At 37.1% G+C, this 20,283-nt stretch overlaps 1 protein-coding gene across 4 annotated transcripts in view; it reads right to left on the bottom strand.

Moving 5' to 3' along the window:
- The window catches only part of CEP162 (centrosomal protein 162), a 93,668-nt gene that overhangs the window by 36,395 nt on the left and 36,990 nt on the right, over window positions 1-20,283 (bottom strand). For all 4 annotated transcript variants that reach the window (XM_055535569.1, XM_055535570.1, XM_055535571.1 and 1 more), the window contains 7 exons: window positions 13,763-13,954; window positions 13,096-13,177; window positions 6,152-6,434; window positions 5,040-5,301; window positions 1,756-1,889; window positions 1,266-1,493; window positions 603-743 (listed from right to left, as the gene is read on the bottom strand). In XM_055535569.1, coding sequence (XP_055391544.1) covers window positions 603-743; window positions 1,266-1,493; window positions 1,756-1,889; window positions 5,040-5,301; window positions 6,152-6,434; window positions 13,096-13,177; window positions 13,763-13,954 — 1,322 coding nt within the window. The remainder of the gene's footprint in view (window positions 1-602; window positions 744-1,265; window positions 1,494-1,755; window positions 1,890-5,039; window positions 5,302-6,151; window positions 6,435-13,095; window positions 13,178-13,762; window positions 13,955-20,283) is intronic.

Below are 20,283 nucleotides of genomic sequence, written 5' to 3'. Positions count from 1 at the left end.
AAAGTAGCCAATATTATCTATGGAAAAAAAAAAAAAGATCCCCTGGAGAAGGGAGTGGCAACCCACTCCGTATTCTTGCCTGGAGAATCCCAAGGACAAAGGAGCCTGACAGGCTACAGTCCCTGGGGCTGGAAAGAGCTGGACACAACTGAGTGACTAACACTTTCACTTTCAAAGGAAAAAAAGAGTTTCTAAGGAAATCTGACTATTAGAATTAGTAACAGGCCAACATGCACAAACTGGTTACTGTGTGGAAGGCAGGAAGAGGTTGATCTGCAGTCTTATTTTAATTTCACAACCACTGTGAGACAGGCATTATTATCCTCATTTCACAGATGAGGAAACTGCCTGAGAGAGGTAATGTGATTTGCCTAAGGCTATAGAGCAGGTATGAAGCAAAATCTAAAATCAGATTTTTTTGAATCCAGAACCCCTGCTCTTAACCACTTTAATTCTCCCCATAAAAAATGCACAGACTAGTCAAATTATTACTTCCTTACATTGCCATTACCTGTTAAATGGATGCAGAAATATTTTTAAAGGCCTTATTTTTATAATCAAAGAATCTCAAGACAAACTAACTTTGTGCTGAAGAGCCATACCTGCTGATATCCTTGAAGAAGCATCTCTTGTTCTTGTATTTCTTTTTGGATTTGCTTCAATTTTTCTTCAGTGACAGGATCAGTTGTTTCTCCCAAATGTAACCACCTGTGTTTTTTGTTTGATTCTTCAAAACTACTCAACTTTGAGAAAACGCAGGTATTGTTTCATTTGGGGAAGAAAATGATACAGTGAGAAGTGAGGAAGAACATCAGAAAACTCCAGGTGTATAGACCTAAGACTGTCTTATAAGCACACTAGAATTATCGTAACACCAACTACAATTAAGTCACTACAGGGATGCTTTGTACTGATGGTTCTAACGGTGGAAGTAACTCAGAAATGCTACACAGGGTCACTTTCCTGAATCTAGAACTTCTACAGCTTTCTTTCTGAAACTGCTGTCTTCCCTGAAGGTCACAGTGAACCAAGTGATTAGTTTTCAAAAAGGACTGCTAAGAAGAAAACTATCAAAACGATCCCCCCCCAAGGATTTCATGTAGGCTCTTTTGTAAGGAGGCACCGTCAGGAACCATGTTCATGTTTTATGCAGCAAATATATCAAGTCAAGAGGCCCCAGGAACAAGAAAATAACAATGCATTTAGCAGGGAGTACAAGTTCTTTTTAATAAATAAAAGGAGAAATAGGACAATGTGTCTAGTACCTTGGCTTGAAGAATATAATTGTCTTGATTCAGTCTGAAGAGTTCCTTTTCCTGTTGTCTCTTTAGTTCCTCCATCTTATTTTCCAGCTCTTTCTCCTTTTCTGAGAAAGTGACTTTAATTTGTTCAATTAGAGCTTGGGCACCCTTCCATTTTTCCTCTGCTTCCTGAACTCTTTTAAACATAAGCAATTCTGTCTCCTTGTTCCCATCATGGTATCCTGAAGAATCCTTTTAATGAAAAGCATTACTTCATTATGTAGAGTTACATAGGAGATTCAAACATGGGTGGTTAGGGGAAAGAAACCCCACAAAGAATAAAAATGACCTGTTTAACAATGTTCTACTAATCAAGAAGATCAATACATGTTCAATAAAAGTGATAAGTATCTGTCAACACAAAAGAAGTTTCAAATATTTCATTTTTTATAATTGCTTCAATGTATATAGAACATAAAACAGTATGAATATTATTTTTAAATTTAATACCTACATTCTGAAACTGAACACAGGAGTCAGCTTCTGTGGGGCCCTCAGACGACTTAGGAGTAGCCAGCCAACTTTCAGTTTGGGGAGCTGGTTTACCCAAAGATGCAGGCTTGATCAGCTTTGTTGCAGGTAAGATTTCTAAATATTGTAAACAATGGATAAAAGCACCACAAATACAAACCATGTTGAGTGTATATTCAGGCAATTATTTAACAATAAGTACTAATGAGGACACGAAGACAAATGAGCATCTCAAAGGAGACTAATGCCTAACAAACACTGCAAGGCATCTGTTTCATTGCACTTGAACTCCAGTCCATAATCAACATTCTATTCAATTTGACACAGAAGGTTCATTGACCCAAGATTCATATTAAATGACAGATGGAGCTCAATAAATGTGAGGAGAATGTGGATTAGGGTAATTTCAGGTTTTACTATTTTTCAATAAGTTATCGTTTTAAATGTTCATAGCAATAGCAAATAGAAGTATTTAAACAATTAATCAAAGAGCAGCTGATAATGAAATATTTCAGTTCAGATTAAAGTATGCTTTCAAAGCACAATTTTTATAAATAATGTATATCAAGATATAGTATCACTGGAATAATATGAATTTCATGCAAACCTCGTAACAAGTAGTTTAAAATCTGATTAAAAATAAATAAAACTGCTATATCCTGTTTATTAAATTAGAAAAAATGTGGTTCACACACACACACACACACACACACATATATTCCAGTCAAATTTTCAGTTTTTAAGGTACCTTGTAAATCTTAAAAAAAGAAGAAATAATTCTAAGACCAATAAGTTACTCAGTTTATAATGAAAAAAAATTAACAGAAATACTGAGAAGAGATCCTCAGGCCCATATTCTAATATTACAGTTTCTGAACTGAATACTGCATGAACATGTACTTGACTGCCTTCGATACAAATGAAACATTTGAAACTTAAATAATTTCTTCAAGATGCTAACTTTTTAAATGCAAGGTTGACTTTTTCATTGAAGTTAAAACACAAGGTCATTAAAGATTTGGAAATATAGAAAAGTCAAAAGAAACAACAAGTCCCCAACAGGACCTCACCCTGAGATTTCCTTCTACTCTCTTCCAGGCCTGCCATTTTTTCCTCATATAGTAGTAATCATATTTAATTGGACTGAGTGTTGTGGAAGGTTTTTCTGGAGAAAATTTCTTACACTGTTCATAAATATACAGTTTGAGTCATTGTGAAAGCAGGCGTTAAACCTTCCAAGTCACTGGAGGTCCATTAACATGGCCAACGAATGGTGTGTGATCTGCTAGCGTTGTGATTCTTCCAAGGACATGGCAGCCAAGAGTGACAAGTGGTTCTTGCTCAAGCTGCAGTCAACCAGCGCTTTGATGCCAGAATTGTTCTTTCCTGAGTTCTTAATTTTGGTCTCCCTAAGTAATTATTTTCAGTAACAGTACATGGACAGTATCTTTTCTCTTTATACATGAAAGAAAATTTGCTTGGATATAAAATTCAAATGTGAAAAGTGCAGTGCTTAGAACTTATGAGCCCTTCTTGAAAAAACAATGGATTAAGAGAATTCAGTCAAATAAGAAACCAATCAAAATAATTCTAGAAAGTGATGGCTAAGGGACTGGCGAAAAGCATTCTGGTCCTTTAACAGCCGGAACCAAGACCCACATACAAAAGCTGTGGGGAATTACAGTTGCTAGAGAGAATATAATAGATATATCTTGAACAAGTAAAAATAAAACCAACAAAAATGAGCGGCAGGCATGTGAGTGGGGGTTTTATTAACTCATATTCATAGAAGAGAAACTGATAATGTATAGAATTGAAAAATGTAGGTAAAAACAACAACACGGTTTTGGCAACCTTTCAGGGGTTTTCATAGTCTATTTTATTAAAATGATCTTTTGGGATATAGTATTTCTTAGGAGGAAGTTTCTTTTTCTTCTTACAGATTTAAGTAAAACTAAATCTAATATTTATTTTAAAAGAACTTATGAAATGTGATCTATTCTTATAAAATGTTTTGTTTGTTCATTCACATGCTTGCCTTTCTCCTTCCTTCTAGACATTTCACAGAAAAGTAACAGAGAAAGCGAGACCCCAGGAGACTTCTCAGAGGAAGGGATTAGAGGTCCACAGGTTGAGAACAGGAGGAAAGGATGCTTGTGTTAAGCCAGAAATTACAATTCTGTGTCTCCAGAAGACCCGCCCATGACTGCTGTTCCCCTGCTGATATGGGTCAGTCCCAGCCTTTCCAGCTTACACGCATGAGTTTCTGCAGCGAATATGCATGAGCACAGACAGAAGAAAAGAATCTTTGATGCTGAAAGAATTTTAAATACAGTCAAAGTGGCCCTGAAATTGACAGTTGCGGGGAAAGGCAGGGAAAACACTCTAAGGCAGAAGTAAATTTTCCAATGAGGTTATTTCTCCTCTGACAACTATTGTTACCAGATAACAATGATGGAACTGGTCACCTATTCGATTTAATCACACAGCAAAGGACAAAATGCTTCTGGCTCTATTGCTCTCCCTCTCCCAATGAAGTCCAAAGGCAACAGAAATGTGGGTCTAAGTCAAACATCTCTATTTCTTTTACTTGCATCATGGGCTTCTACGTGGAAAATTACCCTTGCCTACTGCCAACATATTAAAAAATGACTGGATTAGGAAATAACTAGATTAGGAGGCACTGTGATGAGAGGTGGGAGGAGAAGGGGGCAACAGAGGATGAGATGGACATGAGTCTGAACAACCTCCAGGAGTTGGTGATGGACAGGAAAGCCTGGTGTGCTGCAGTCCATGGGGTCACAAAGAGCTGGACATGGCTGAGTGACTGGACTGAACTGAACTATGATGTATAGAAGTAGGCATTCTGTGATCCAGAAAACATCTCGACTCTCCAAGTCTATACTGAACAAATACCCAGGGATTTCTTTCTGGATCAACCTTCACCTGTACATTGCCACTTGATTCTGAATTGATAGCTCTGCTCTGGCAAACATTTTGAATATTACAAAGCCAACCAGATGAGAAGGGATTGGATTCTCCTATCTTATACTCACTTCCTATACTTTCTGGGTTTCTTTCAGGAAGACACAGAACTAACGATGAAAAACCTCCTGAACTCAATAGAACTGAATCTTTCAGAAATGGAATGTAATACCTTACAATTCATGTTTTTTTCTATTAATAAGGAAAGTTCATAGAAGGAGAAAGGAAACAAAGAAAGCAGAGAACAAGGAAAATAATATACTAGATGTATAGAATGATTACCTTTTTTCCTACTTTGATTTGAGGCAAGAATAGATCTCAAGTTTTTGCTCTTCATGATGTCCTTTGAAGTTTTCTTTTCAAGATTAGAAAATGTCTTGAATGGTGAACTGGGTTTGCCATACCCTGAACTCCTAACTGATGCATATAATCCACTCTGGGGTTTTCTTTTAAATAAAGGAGGTGCACTTTTGGTCTTCTTGTATGGTAGCTGTTTACCAGTTACAGTCCCTTCTTCTCCAGACTCGAGTTGAGATCTTAAAGTCTACATACAAGTACAAACTCTTTAGTACTTAAATAAACTTCAACTACAGTTGCAAATAAGATTAACAGGTAGCAAAATCATAGTGATAACCAAAGAACATAATTCATAGAAGGCAAACCATTATATTAAAGTTCTCTAAATTCATCAGAATTTTAATATTTGGAACCAACATTTTCAAAATCAAGAGTAAGACAAAGCAAAATAATAAAACAAAATAAGCTTGCCAGAAAGCAATGAATGAACATGGAAGAAAACAGAGAACAAGTTTTGAAATGACAAAAATCTTATCTTTCTTCTCCAGATCTCTCAATGTAAAAATGTATTAGTACCCTGCCTTATTCTATAAGGTGATAGTTTATGGTAAACACATAACTCAAAACTGTAAAATAAAAACGGAATGCTGTGGTCATGGTCTGATTATATATAATCAGAATAAATCAAGAACAGAGAAAAAAGGAACAGTGAAATGTAAGTTTCTCAAGAGCTGTGAACAGCATGTATATGAAATGCCAACTCACCTCTTTTGTAGAACAGAGACTACTAGACGACTGTAAAGCACTAAAATGATGAATACATATAATTTTCTTCTGCTCCTCAAACTCTAGACTATGTTCACTAAAAAAATGAAAATGTAAAGAATGGCTTCTAAAAGAGAGCTAATGCTACAGTGGTATTTTTAAATTTGGGGACCGCAGAGTGTTATGATAGATACTTCTCACAGATGTCCAGGATTTATGTGGACGTCAGTATGTAATCAATCCCACTAGCTTAGGAAGTACATACTTCTCAACAGTATTTACGTAACTTCATTTATCAGAATGTCAAATCAATGCAAATTATAAAAACTTACCTTATTTGTTTTGTCATCCTGAGGTAATAATGAAGGACCAACAGATATTTTTTTCTTCAAAATATCAAGGTACATTTTATCTATTTGTTCTTCCACAGCATTTACTCTTGGATAATTATTTTCTGTAACTTCATTTGTTGCCTTTTCTAAAACTACATTCTCTTCATTTTTGTCCAACAATTGGCTCACAGTTTGTGGTTCTTGAGACACAACATTTGGGTTAATCTTAAGGGGTAAAGGGCTAACAAATTCAGTTTCTTTATTCTCAGTGAGTTTCTTATAGCTATAAAACAAAACAGGACACAGAGAATGAACCCTATATAAGTCCTCAAATATCAGTTTTAATAATATGTGTATACACATTATATATAAACATATTTACATTAATATATAACATTAAATATATTTAATATTTGTAAATGTTTAAATTAGGTTATTAATGTTAAAGACATTGTTTACAATTCTGGTTAAGACAGTAAACTTATACAGCATCACATAATTGTTTTAAAATAATAATTTCAATGCAGCATAAGGGACTTCATGGTTGACTCTGAGACCTACTTCAAAGGAAAGACAAACCAAACAAGACCGAGATTGCTTTTGTCCAAGAAAAATTTAAAAGTGAATTTCTAAATGGCCTTTTTGTAATATAGCTCATAATGTCAACATGCATTTTAGGCAGGAAAAATATTTTACACATTTCTAGCTTCCCTGGCAGTTCAGCTGGTAAAGAATCCTCCTGCAATGCAGAAGACCCTGGTTCAATTCTTAGTTGAGGAAGATCCCCTAGAGAAGGGATAGGTTTCCCATTCCAGTATTCTTGGGCTTCCCTGGTGGCTCAGCTGGTAAAGAATCCTCCTGCAATGCCAGAGACCTGGGTTTGATCCCCTTGGTTGAGGAGGGCATGGCAACCCACTCCAGTATTCTTGCCTGGAGAATGTTCATGGGAGAATCCCCATGAACACAGGAGCCTGGTGGGCTACAGTCCATGGGGTCATAAAGAGCCAGACATGACTGAGCAACTAAGTACACACAACAGAAGAAATAAATAAGTAACCGTAATTTAAATCAAGGCATAAAACATAAATATTAAAATGAATAATTTCATCCACAGTACAGGAAATTTTTAAAGTGAAACAAGAAAAATCACTAGGACTTTAAAATAAAATCATTCCTTTAGTTTAAAACACTTAAATGCAATGTTACATTTCAGATCTGCTGCTGCTGCTGCTAAGTCGCTTCAGTTGTGTCCAACTCTGTGCGACCCCATAGACGGCAGCCCACTAGGCTCCCCCGTCCCTGGGATTCTCCAGGCAGGAACACTGGAGTGGGTTGCCATTTCCTTCTCCAATGCATGAAAGTGAAAACTGAAAGTGAAGTCGCTCAGTTGTGTCCGACTCTTCATGACCCCATGGACTGCAGCCTACCAGGCTTCTCCGTTCATGGGATTTTCCAGGCAAGAGTACTGGAGTGGGGTGCCATTGCCTTCTCCAACATTTCAGATCAGTAGATTTTTAAAATATGGAAACTATCCCTTACAAGAAATATTATAAATATGATTAAATATTGGCATATTATAGGAGTTCCAGAAATATGTATATTGTCATTTTTTAATTACTACATCATGGTCCATTAGGTTACTTGATTTTTAAATTTGTAAAATAAGATAAAAGGAAAGTTTAAGAGGCTACCATTTTCACATAAGGAAGATTAGCTTCTTAATAATTGTTAGAAATACTTGAAGTAGCTGTAATAATCAGAAAACATATTGATAATAGTTCTTTCCTTCTTAATGGTAGCAGAACCTGATTATCATCATAATTGTTCCCTTTTCTTGCTGTGAACTGAATGAACTACATTTCATCACTGCCTTCAGTCTAGATGGGGTCAGACGCTACTTCTTGTCTTTAGAATGTGAGTGCTATGATGGCAAGATCGAAAATATGAGGCTTAGTCGTTGGGTTTTAGGTGGCAAGGAAACTGATACAGAGGCTGGAGAGGTAACAACCCATGTTTTATGGTAACAGAACGTTTGCTAAACTGTCACCTACAACAGTTTATAAGGCAGACCACACGGCTACCCAGTCTAGGGTACTAAGAAAATGGCAGGAGAGAACAGGCAGTTTTTAAGTGCCAGCTACCACTGACTACTTTTGACAAGATATTATGAGAAAAAAATAATTTCAAGAGAGAATGGGTTGGTTTGTTAAGAAGAAATCAGAGGGAACAAAGTCTGGAATTTAAGGTGTCTTAGGTTCACTCTCCATGTCCAAGCTCAAACAGTAAGATTCAGCATTACAAAATGCTATGAACAAGCAAGATACCAACGAGAGCTTCTTGGTTGAAAAGAGTGACTCAGTCCCTTGGCAAATATCATATATTCTAAGTGTCATCTTCAAACTTAAGGTTATTGTTCCTAATAATATATTCAGACAGCTGCAACTGAGAGAGAAAAAACAGAGGGAATAAGGAAGCAGACATAAAACAGATTTAAAACCTGCGTCTAGCAAAGAATGTTAAGTGTAGTTACTGGCACAGGGGACTAACTGGAACCAAGTACATCAGAAGCCTAATAAACTTTCTGAAGGAACTGTAATGACAAAGAAACCACAACTCTACTTAAAAAAAGAAAAAAGGCTTAGAGACTTGTTTGGGAGCCTTAAAACCACCTGCAGGCAGAAAGTTGATGGAGAAACGAGTGCCTCCTCCAAGACGGCATACCCTCCCCCTGAAAACCACTTCAGCTGAAGCCAACGGTGATGAAATACAAGTCAAATTCTTCAAGGATTGGAACCAAGAGCTATATGAAACAATAGAGTTACTTGGTAGTTCCGCCTTAAGAGCAGAATCGTGGCCTAATTAAGGAAAGTTCTTTACAAGGTCTTTCAGTGGATTTCAAAGTTGCATTACCGATGGCTATATTTTCTTCTCATACTTTTCCATTCTGAATGGGAAAGGTGTGGGTAAGGAAGTAGTAACTTGTCTTTTTAATTCATTGATTAGCAGACAATGAAGAGCTACATTCAAACCTGATAGAGAGAAATGTGCTTCACCAAGAAATACTGGCCTTTCAGACGGATACAGCCCTAAATGAGACTTTGGGCTATTTGCTGGGGAGGAGGTAAGTAGGTCTTTGTGTGAAGTAGGTCTTTGTATGAAGAGTGGACAGGATATTTGACAGAAGTGGAGATTCTGGTGGAGATAGGCTAGATGCCTACCAAATGCATTTACTTTCTTTCTGGGCACACAAGCAAACCACATTTTCCATTCCTTTTGGACCTTGTTAGCCAGAGGTGCTGGTTCTTACCAATAGAATATGGACTAAAGTGATGTACCATTTCTGTTGAGGCAGTTAAAAGGAAGTACGCTAAACCATCTTTTCTCTCTTCTTATAGACTCTTTACATGAAGCCATGAGAACCGTAAAGCTGTGTGCTGATGACTGAAACAGCCCTGGCCCCTAAATGACTATGTGGACCACAGTCCCACCCCAACTGCCCTGAGACACACGGAATTATGATGTGAGCAAGAAATACATTTTTGATGATGTTAAACTATTAAAATTTCAAGGGATTTTTTTCTGTTGTTAGAGCAGCTAGAATTACTTATCCTAGTTTACGATAAAAAGTTTTTTGATAAGTATACTAGGGTTTATACTTATGCCTTTAATGAAAGTACACTTTTTTTCAGCTCTTAAACACAAATGCAAAAATCCATACTAGAATTCACATTACTAAAATGGTGCTACCTAAAGCCAGACATCCTGGAATGTGAAGTCAAGTGGGCCTTAGGAAGCATCACTACAAACAAAGCTAGTGGAGGTGATGGAATTCCAGTTGAGCTATTTCAAATCCTAGAAGATGATGCTGTGAAAGTGCTCAATATGCCAGCAAATTTGGAAAATACAGCAGTGGCCACAGGACTGGAAAAGGTCTGTTTTCATTCCAATCCCCAAAAAAGGCAATGCCAAAGAATGCTCAAACTACCGCACAATTGCACTCATCTCACACGCTAGTAAAGTAATGCTCAAAATTCTTCAAGCCAGGCTTAAGCAATACATGAACTGTGAAATTCCAGATGTTCAAGCTAGATTTAGAAAAGGCAGAGGAACCAGAGATCAAATTGCCAACATCCGCTGGATCATCTAAAAAGCAAGCGAGTTTCAGAAAAACATCTATTTCTACTTTATTGCCTATGGCAAAGCCTTTAACTGTTTGGATCCACAATAAACTGTGGAAAATTCTGAAAGAGATGGGTATACCAGACTACCTACTTGACCTGCCTCTTGAGAAATCTGTATGCAGGTCAAGAAGCAACAGTTAGAACTGGACATGGAACAAAAGACTGGTTCCAATTAGGAAAAGGAGTACGTCAAGGCTGTATACTGACACCCTGCTTATTTAACCTATATGCAGAGTACATCAAGAGAAATGCTGGGCTGGATGAAGCACAAGCTGGAATCAAGATTGCCAGGAGAAATATCAATAACCTCAGATATGCAGATGACATCACCCTTAGGGCAGAAAACGAAGAACTAAAGAGCCTCTTGATGAAAGTAACAGAGGACAGTGAAAAAGCTGGCTTAAAGCTCAACATTCAGAAAACTAAGATCATGGCATCTGGTCCCATCACTTCATGGGAAATAGATGGGGAAACAGTGGCAGACTTTTATTTTTTGGGGCTCCAAAGTCACTGCAGACGGTGACTGCAGCCATTAAATTAAAAGATGCTTACTCCTTGGAAGCAAAGTTATGACCAACCTAGACAACATATTAAAAAGCAGAGACATTACTTTGCCAACAAAGGTCCATCTAGTCAAGACTATGGTTTTTCCAGTAGTAATGTATGGATGTGAGAATTGGACTATAAATAAAGCTGAGTGCCGAAGAATTGATGCTTTTGAACTGTGGTGTTGGAGAAGACTCTTGAGAGTCCCTTGGACTGCAAGGAGATCCAACCAGTCCATCCTAAAGGAGATCAGTCCTGGATGTTCATTGGAAGGACTGATGTTGAAGCTGAAACACCAATACTTTGGCCACCTGATGCGAAGAGCTGACTCATTTGGAAAGACCCTGATGGTGGGAAAGACAGAGGGCAGGAGAAGGGGACGACAGGATGAGATGGTTGGATGGCATCACTGACTCAATGGACATGAATCTGGGTCAACTCCGGGAGTTGGTGATGGAGAGGGAGGCCTGGCGTGCTATTGTCCATGGGGTCGCAAAGAGTTGGACAGGACTGAGCAACTGAAGTGAACTGAAGCCAACAGAGACACAAGATATGTAAAAAGAAACAAAAAAAACCTCTTCAGTAACACCAGCATAGCCCAAAACAGCAATGATTATGTGAGCACAACTGCCCTTTAAAACTATTAACTAGCACTGCAGATCAGTGGAAGAATCTAGACTTAGTATTCAAGTAGATGGGCTTCTCTAATAGCCCAGTCAGTGAAGAATCTGCCTGCAATGCAGGAGACCAGGGTTCAACCCAAGGTCGGGAAGATCCCCTGGAGAAGGAAATGGCAACCCACTCCAGTATTCTTGTATGAAAAATCCGATTGACAGAGGAGCCTGGCAGGGTACAGTCACAAGAGTTGGATATGACTTACAACAAAACCAGATGTTTTAGTATAAGCTACACTGAATTTTGTCTCAACTAGCACAAACGTAGGAAAAAGACCAAGAAATCACTGCAAGTGGATTTACATGATGAAGATGGAGTTCAAGGAGGGGCTCAAAAACTTGTTTGTTAAAACATAAATGAACAAGTGAATACAGGAACAGACGACAGGCTTTTCACAGAAATATTTTATGGAGACAAAAACCCGACAATTTGAGTGTGTTCCTGGGTCATGGCCATATGATCTTGAGAAATTAATTTAAGCTCTTTAATCCCCAGTTTCTTATCTATGAAATGAGGATGATAATGGAATAGACTTCATGGAATTGCTATAAAATTAAATAAAGTCTGATAGGTAAAGAGCTTTGTACAGCACCTAGTCCACAGTAAGCACGTGGTTAAAATGTTAGCTGTTACTGCCATCATCATCGTCTGGTTCCTGTGAGAGCTCTGCCAGTTAAGTCTGCTTACCTCGGGTGCATCACTTGAACGGTGGGGATACAGATGCTGACCTATCTGTTATGGAGACCTCACGAGATAACGGATGTGACACTCTTGGTGCTGCATGGATGTCAAGGTGTCCTACGACTAGGTGACTGTGATATGATTCTCTGTGCTGGTGAATGACAGCCAAGTCCTGAAAACTGTCATTAAAATGTACGGTAGCTAGAGATTTTTGTGAAGCCCATTTCTCTTGTGACCAAGATCTCACCCTGGGAGATGACAGCTAGTCTGTAACTAAGTGCAGAATTTACTGGTTTATAAAGAAGTGAGTGTATGACTCACACGCAGAATAAAACTCATGTTGGCTCTCAGTGTTCGAATCAGCTGTCCCTGAGCTACTTAGAGCTGAAGGGATTTTATCTTTCAGTGAAAAGCTTTAAGACTACTCACCTAATGGCAGCAACTTTTTAGTAGCAATTGTTTATTTTTTTATTTTAGAACTAGATGAATTTTGATAAACTGAGGAAAGATTAATAGGAAAAGAAAACAGGAATGACTCACAGGTAGACTCATACCAGCTACCTGTTAATCATTCACTAGGAATGGTTAGGTTCAGTTCAGTCGCTCAGTCATGTCCGACTCTTTGCGAGCCCATGAACCGCAGCACATCAGGCCTCCCTGTCCATCACCAACTCCTGGAGTTTACCCAAACTCATGTCCATTGAGTTGGTGATGCCATTCAACCATCTCATCCTCTGTCATCCCCTCCTCCTCCTGCCCTCAATGGGAAAAATCGGTAGAACAAATGATTCTAGAAGTTTGCAGTGACAAAACAATAAACAAATAAACAATCCTGCACGATCCATTCCAAGAAACTCATACCTGACAGGTTGAAAATCAAAACCACTGACCCCAAAGGAATCTATTCTGATAGGCTTCATCAGCTCCTCTACTGTGGGCAGATCTGAGGGAACAAAAGTTAAAACAGCAACCAAAAATGTTATGGAAATTGCTTAATTTAACATCTAATACCATCAAAACCACATTTTCTCTGATTAACATAGTTAACAAAATGATACATATAATTATCCCAGGTTCCCACTGTAAACTTATTTGTACCAAAAAATAAGTTTGGAAACAGTAGAATTTTCAAATCTTTGGTATTTATACTTGAAATATATATCTACTTTCTTTCTTTCTCTCTAAGTATAGGTGTATGGGTATATCCACAAACATTATGTATTTAGTTGATCCCCCAAAACTGTTCTCCATTAAAAAAAAATAACATTAGTATATGTTCACAGAAAAGTATAAAAAAATATGAAAATACTCAAGAGATTTCTTAATTTGGTCAAAGCATATTAGAGGAGGAATTAAAATTTTAACCTATTTTCGATGCTAACTTTATAGTTAAAAAGAGTAATTCCCAGATTTATTTAAACAATCTTTTAAATTCAGATACTGAGAAATCATTACTACAGCCAATTGTATTTAAATTATACCATACTGAAAACAGCTCAGAGAGAGGCTCAAACAAAGACACTTTTACCAGACTCTGTAGTAGAGATGTTCTTAGAGGACCCTTCATTTTCTTGAGGATGATCTTTTGTTGAGCTCTTGGTATTTTCTGCTGCATTGCTCTCAGTTCTTTGTTCATCTGCATCTCCCAAAGAATGGGCTATGTGACAATAAGCCTGATGCAGAGCTTCAATGTCACTGTTGCTTTGTCCGTAAGAAATACCTGTTGAGATAAATGTAATCTCTAGTATAACCACACAAACACATGAGAAACATAAAACACTAAGTTCATCCCTTAATCTGTTAAGCATGATGAACAAGGCTGCAGGACAATGCTGACATGATACAGAGTGAAATACAGACCTTAGTGATGGGTGGCCATAGCCTGCCAGCGTGAATCTCAGCAGGCTCAGGGACTCTTTCAGCAGGATGAAATGTGTTCTGACAGGCTAACTGTGAAATCATCTCTGCCTACTATCCCTATACAACCTCTCTGCACTAGAGAAAACGATTCCTAAATTTCTCAAACTGACACAAAAAGTTTTCAAGGATTCTGTCTCTCCTCTGCTCCACCCCACCCTCCCACCTCTCTCTCTGCTTTCCTGAGCCACCGAACATCTAATATTCTTCATTTCTTCAACTGAAATTCAATCCTTTAACTTTGCAGTCCAGTGTGTTCCAAAACCCTGCTAAAGCTGCTATAATAAAAAAAAATAATAACTTCCCAGGAGACAAACCCAGCCTTTAACTTTCTTCAGCCTGAAAAATTTTCTTTGCCCTGTGAGACATGTGGCCCTGCTCTTCTCCCGGGGACTGCTTCTTCTGTATAACACCTTCTTGTTCTTCTCAATGCTCTGATGGCTGCTTTTCCATCTTCTGTGGTAAATAGCTCATCTCAGGACTCCATCTTCAGCTCTATTTTTCCAAACTTCTCTTTTTTATGGGTGTGTGTGGGGGGGGGTGGGGGTGGTGTTAATTTCATTAACACCCTTTGCTTAGTAATTGCCTATAAACATTTGACTCCCAAACCTGTGTCTTCTGTTTAATCTATCTTCTATCTCTTTTCTGAACACTGAACTTCCTAACAGACATGTAGACTGTTCTATAAGCAAATCACATCCTCAAGTGAATTAATTACATTCCCCAACAAAATCTGTTCTGCTCCCAATATCTGAGACTTTGGCTATGGCGTGATCAGTCACCCAGTTATCCAAAACAGAGAACCTCATCTCACAGTTCACTTTTCCTCCCCTATCAACCTCCTTCTCTTCCCACCAACTGATAAACACTGGAGAAAAGAATTCAAAGAATCTAATGACAATGATGATCTAAGATTTTTATGAGTATTTTCCTACTCATTTTGTACTTTTCATTATTAACAGAATTTTCAAAATTAGAAGAAATAAAAGCATTATAGACAAGTAAAAAAACAAGAGAAAGAGGGTGATCAGACTCCTGTTCTCTTGATAACTATGACCATTAATTAATGCCTAAAGATAAAAGAGCATATATACAGCCTCCTCTTTATATAATCTGTAAGTTGCATAGTATAAAATTCTGAGGAACTAGTTTCAACTCTAAATGTAAGAGGGTGCCAAGTACCACATGTGATTATGTAAGAATGCCTTACAATGGAATAGCTTTCCATCTGCTGCTTGAGGTCATCAGGTCACCATTGCTATTTGGAGCCTGTCCAATATGCAATACATTTGCTTAAATAAACTAAAAACAAAAAAGTGAAGAAGGAGACTTCCCTGGAGGTCCAGTGGTTAAGAATTCACCTTGCAATGCAAGGGATGCAGGTTTGATTCCTGGTCGGGGAACTAAGACCCCACATGCTGCAGGGCAATCAAGTCCATGTGCCACAACCAGAGAACCTGAGTGCTCTAACTCCTGAAGCCTGCATACTCCAGAGCCTGTGCACCACAGCCAGAGAATCCGTACGCCACCACAGAAGATCCCACAGGCTGCAACTAAGACCCAATGCAGCCGAATAACTAGATAGATAAATACATTTAAAAAGTGGGGGATACCACCAGTTCGGAATCACTAACAGTTAAGTGCCAGGGAGGTTCAGCAGGACTTGAGGAAAACAATCTTGCCTGCTAAAATAAGCCTAATTTCCCCCCCAAACCATCTATCAGACTCAAAGGGAGAAGAGAATTAATTTTATGAAGAAATGAAAAAGGCAGAAGACATTCTTCCTCCTCTAGAGAAATACCTGGATGCCTAAGTATCTGCTGAGTATGCATTAAAGAAATGATCCCAATGGGAAACAGCATCACAGTACTGAATGTGCATACCTAATTTAACAGGCATGAGGCGCCAGGAAGAAGAGGTTTTGGCTTAAACTAACAGCTGAGCAAACATGTGGAAAAGCAAATTACCTAAAAGTTAAAAATTAGAAATGGTAGAGAAGCATTAGATGCTGCTCAGAAAACAGAGTAAGGGAAAGGTACCTGTCTCCTAATTTGAATCATTAATCCAACCGATATTAAAAATAATTTCATAGTTGTTGACCTTTTTTTAATATATATATATTTTGTTGAAGTACAGATGACTTACAATGTTTCAGATGCACAGCAAGGTGATTCAGTTATACAAACACACATATATTATTTTTGAAATTATTTTCCATCACTGATTATTACAAGATATTCACCATAGTTCCCTGTGTTATACAGTAAACTTCTGTTGCTTATTGCATTATCTATTTTTTATCTATTTGTGACCCCATGGACTGTAGACCAGTCTCTGTCTTTACGACCCCATGGACTGTTGCCTGCCAGGCTCCTCTGTCCTGGGAGATTCTCCAGGCAAGAATACTAGGGATCTTCCCAACCCAGGGATTGAACCCAGGTCTTCCACACTGCAGGCAGATTCTTTACTGTCTGAGCCACCAGGGAAGCCCTTTAATTAGAAATCTAACATTCTATTCATACTAAGTCAAACAAGTGGAATCAAAATGTCATAAACTTTTTAGTTAGGCAAAAATTCATAAGTTTTCTAAAATATATATATGTATTTATATATATGTATACAAAAACTTTTCTACTATACTTGATAAAGGCTTGAGAAAGAACATCAAAAAAAAAAAAGAAGAGATGGAGAAATTGGAGAACATAAACTAAATGAAAAGGGAGCACTGAATATGAAATAGAAAAAGTGAAACACACTAGATGAAAGTAAAAGATCATCATGTTGTTTTTAAACATGATTGCTCATCAGAAACATCTCTGGAACTCTGGAGAAAAAGAGTAATACTTGAGCATTTGTATTTTTCAAAAAATTTCAAGATCATTCTGATATGCATCTGGATTTTAAAAAGTGATTACAGGTTTTTCTATTAGATCCTATTTTTGGTGATAAAGAGTTCTATTATTTTTCTGTTGACCAATCATGATACAATGATATTAAGTAATAGTTCCATAATCATAAAAGATATTTATCAGTTTTCACAGTCAATAGCCAAACAAAATATAAAAGGTAATTACAATTGCAACCATAATAGGAACATGATCAACTTAACAAAATAAAATAATTACATACAACAGGGGTGTGTCAAGCAGAGTGATGTGGTAAGTGGAAGTGCATACATGCACATGTTTTCATCCACCCAGTCAGTCTGTTTTTTAGTTGGTGCATTTAATCTATTGACATTTAAGGTAGTTATTGATATGTATGATCCTATTACCGTTTTCTTAATTGTTTTGGATTTACTTTCCATAGGTCTCTTCCTTCTCTTGTGTTTCCTGCATAAAGAAGTTCCTTTAGCATTTGTTGTAAAGCTGGTTTGGTGGTGCTGAATTCTCTTAACTTGTGCTTATCTGGAAAGCTTTTGATTTCTCCATCAAACCCGAAGGAGTCTTGCTGGGTATTCTTGGTTGTAGGTTCTTCCCTTTCATCACTTTCAATATATCATGCCATTCCCTTTTGGCTTGTAGAGTTTCTGTTGAGGAATCAGTTGATAGCCTAATGGGAGTTCCCTGGTATGTTATTTGTCATTTTTCCCTTGTTGCTTTTAATAATTTACCTGTCTTTAATTTATATGTTTGATTACTATGTGTCTTGGTATGTTTCTCCTTGGGTTTATCTTGCCTGGGACTCCTCTGTGCTTCCTGAACTTGGCTGACTATTTCCTTTCCCACGTTTGGGACGTTTTTAGCTATTATCTCTTCAAATATTTTCTCAGGTCCTTTCTATGTTAAAATCTTTTTATGCATTTTATAGAGAGAAAAGGGCTGACTTCTTGCATGTATTTTATACATTACCACAAGTCAAAAACCCACTATATTTTCCAATTTAAGAGGCAGAGAAGTGTCAGAACCTATTGGGCAGAGGCAGGGGTCTGGTTGTGAAACAACACTGTCCTCCTGTGACTGCTCCAGGCATACAACCATGGCACAAAATGGTCCCTGCCCTTGAGACAAATGAAAACAAGCAAAAGGCTAGATCTGACCATCATTTTATAATTACCAACCTTTTTAAGACAGTAAAGCACAAGTTTCATGAACAGTATTATCAAAAAAAAAAGAGATAAAAATCTTTGACACTGTTATCACCTAAACTGAGCCTGCTTATGGCTGAAGACGCATGGTAAACAAAGGAAGCCGCTGATACTTTAAGTTCTTAATCCAAGCTCAGACTCTGATTTGAAATTTTCCAGTGTACTTTTGTAAATACTAGGTAAATTTTATACTTCATAGCCAAAAGGTATTTATGCCTTCAGGTTCTTTATTATAATTTGACTATTAACAGTATTGAAATAAAAAGTGATAAGAACCACAGAGCTGCTACTTCTCATTGAACTGCAACAGTATGCTAGGCACTACACATAATCTCAATTGATCATCAAATGATGTCATTTTAAAGAAGAGGAAACAGGCTTTGAGGTACTAATTGTCCATTGTCACCCAGCTGGTAACTGGCAAGGCTGGAAATATGAATCCAAGACCAAAGACAGTAATGTCATACTCTTTACTCTTCTAGTAACTGATTCACCAAATTATTTCAGAATCAAGAATATTTAAGAAATAAGACCAAAAAATTTTAATTTTATATAATTTCCGAGATCATATTAGAGTTTCTATTTCCAGCGATATGTTTTTTATTTCTGAGTTTTATTATAATGTACAGGAGAAGTTTTCAAACTGCTCTGATTTTCATTCAGAGAAAACCATAGGTTCCACAGATGTTTGAATTTTCATTTTAAAATATGAAGAGCAGAGTGATAACTCTTTCCTCTGGCTTTGTTTTCATGCATATCTTAGAAAAAAGTTTCTCTGGCCATCCTGTATATAAATGAACCACCTATAATGTATCACTGATTAGAAAAGCTGTAGCTCTACACTTGTCTTTTAAAAGTATCCATATCTACTTACTGAAAACAGTGCAAGCAGACTATCAGAGCACGTATGACAAGTATTTAAATAAAAACAGTTGTAAGACTGAGGAACATGTGCCCAGCACATGCTTCCATCAGGGCAGAATATTCAGTCAGCTAATAACAAGTAAACCAGTAATGTTTTGATGGAAAACTTCTGTTGCAATTTTTTGTGGTTGTTTTAACTTTGGAACTGTTATATTCACACTTAACTGTTATATTCACATTTTAAAATGGAAGTAAATGAAACAAGACAGTGGTGATTCTTAGAACGGCAATGACTAGAAATAAGAGATGTGCGTGGACTTTGAGGTTTTGTTCATGCTCTGTTTTTTGATCTGGTGACCGGTTACATGAATGTGTTCAGTACTTGAAAATTCATCAAACTGTACTATGATGATACATGAATTCTACTACAAGTATATTATACTGCCATAAAAAAGTATATTATACTGCCATAAAGAAATAAAAAGTAAAATTAAAATGCAAGCAGATGGTCAGAGTTGGCTAGTGATTTACCATTTCTATTGTTCTTTTTTTGACTAGTGTCTGGGTTGACTTAGTTGACCATATTGGTCACCTAAGACTTGCAAAAGCAAGCTGAAAATATCCCATTTGCACTTGTTTATGTGGTAAACCAAAAATATTTTTATATTATACAATAAAAATATACAAACATACTGGAAATTTGATGATATAAGAATGTAACAAGTATCTTTAATATTTAATTTTTAAAATTTCAAAAGACCATTACTGTTCTCACTACCTTTTTAAGTAAATGTCACAAATGTAAACATTTATATTTATACTGATAAAATACGTTTTGTATCTATATAGACAGTACTACCTAAGATTCCATTTGGGAGGCAGGTAACAGTTCCACTGCTTTAAGAAAGTTTGAAAAGGCACTATCTTAAAGGTCTCTACAACTTTTAGTCAAGTCTAGATGGTCCTACACATTTCAGAATTTCAGGATGTGATCTAGCTTTTTCCTACCCAGAAGGAACTATGGAAAAGCACAAAAACAAAGTCTCACTTCTCCTACATATAGCAAATTTAACAGAATTGGGGGGGGGCACAGAAAATTATTTAATATTCATCTCAGTACCATACTTTGTATCAACAGCACTTATTAACAAGTATATCTTTTAAAACACACTTTACTCAGC

The sequence above is a fragment of the Bubalus kerabau genome, chromosome 9, assembly GCF_029407905.1.
Source record: "Bubalus kerabau isolate K-KA32 ecotype Philippines breed swamp buffalo chromosome 9, PCC_UOA_SB_1v2, whole genome shotgun sequence".
Taxonomy (NCBI): domain Eukaryota; kingdom Metazoa; phylum Chordata; class Mammalia; order Artiodactyla; family Bovidae; genus Bubalus; species Bubalus kerabau.
The sequence above is the reverse complement of the archived record's forward strand: the minus strand, read 5'-3'. Positions and strand labels throughout refer to the sequence as shown.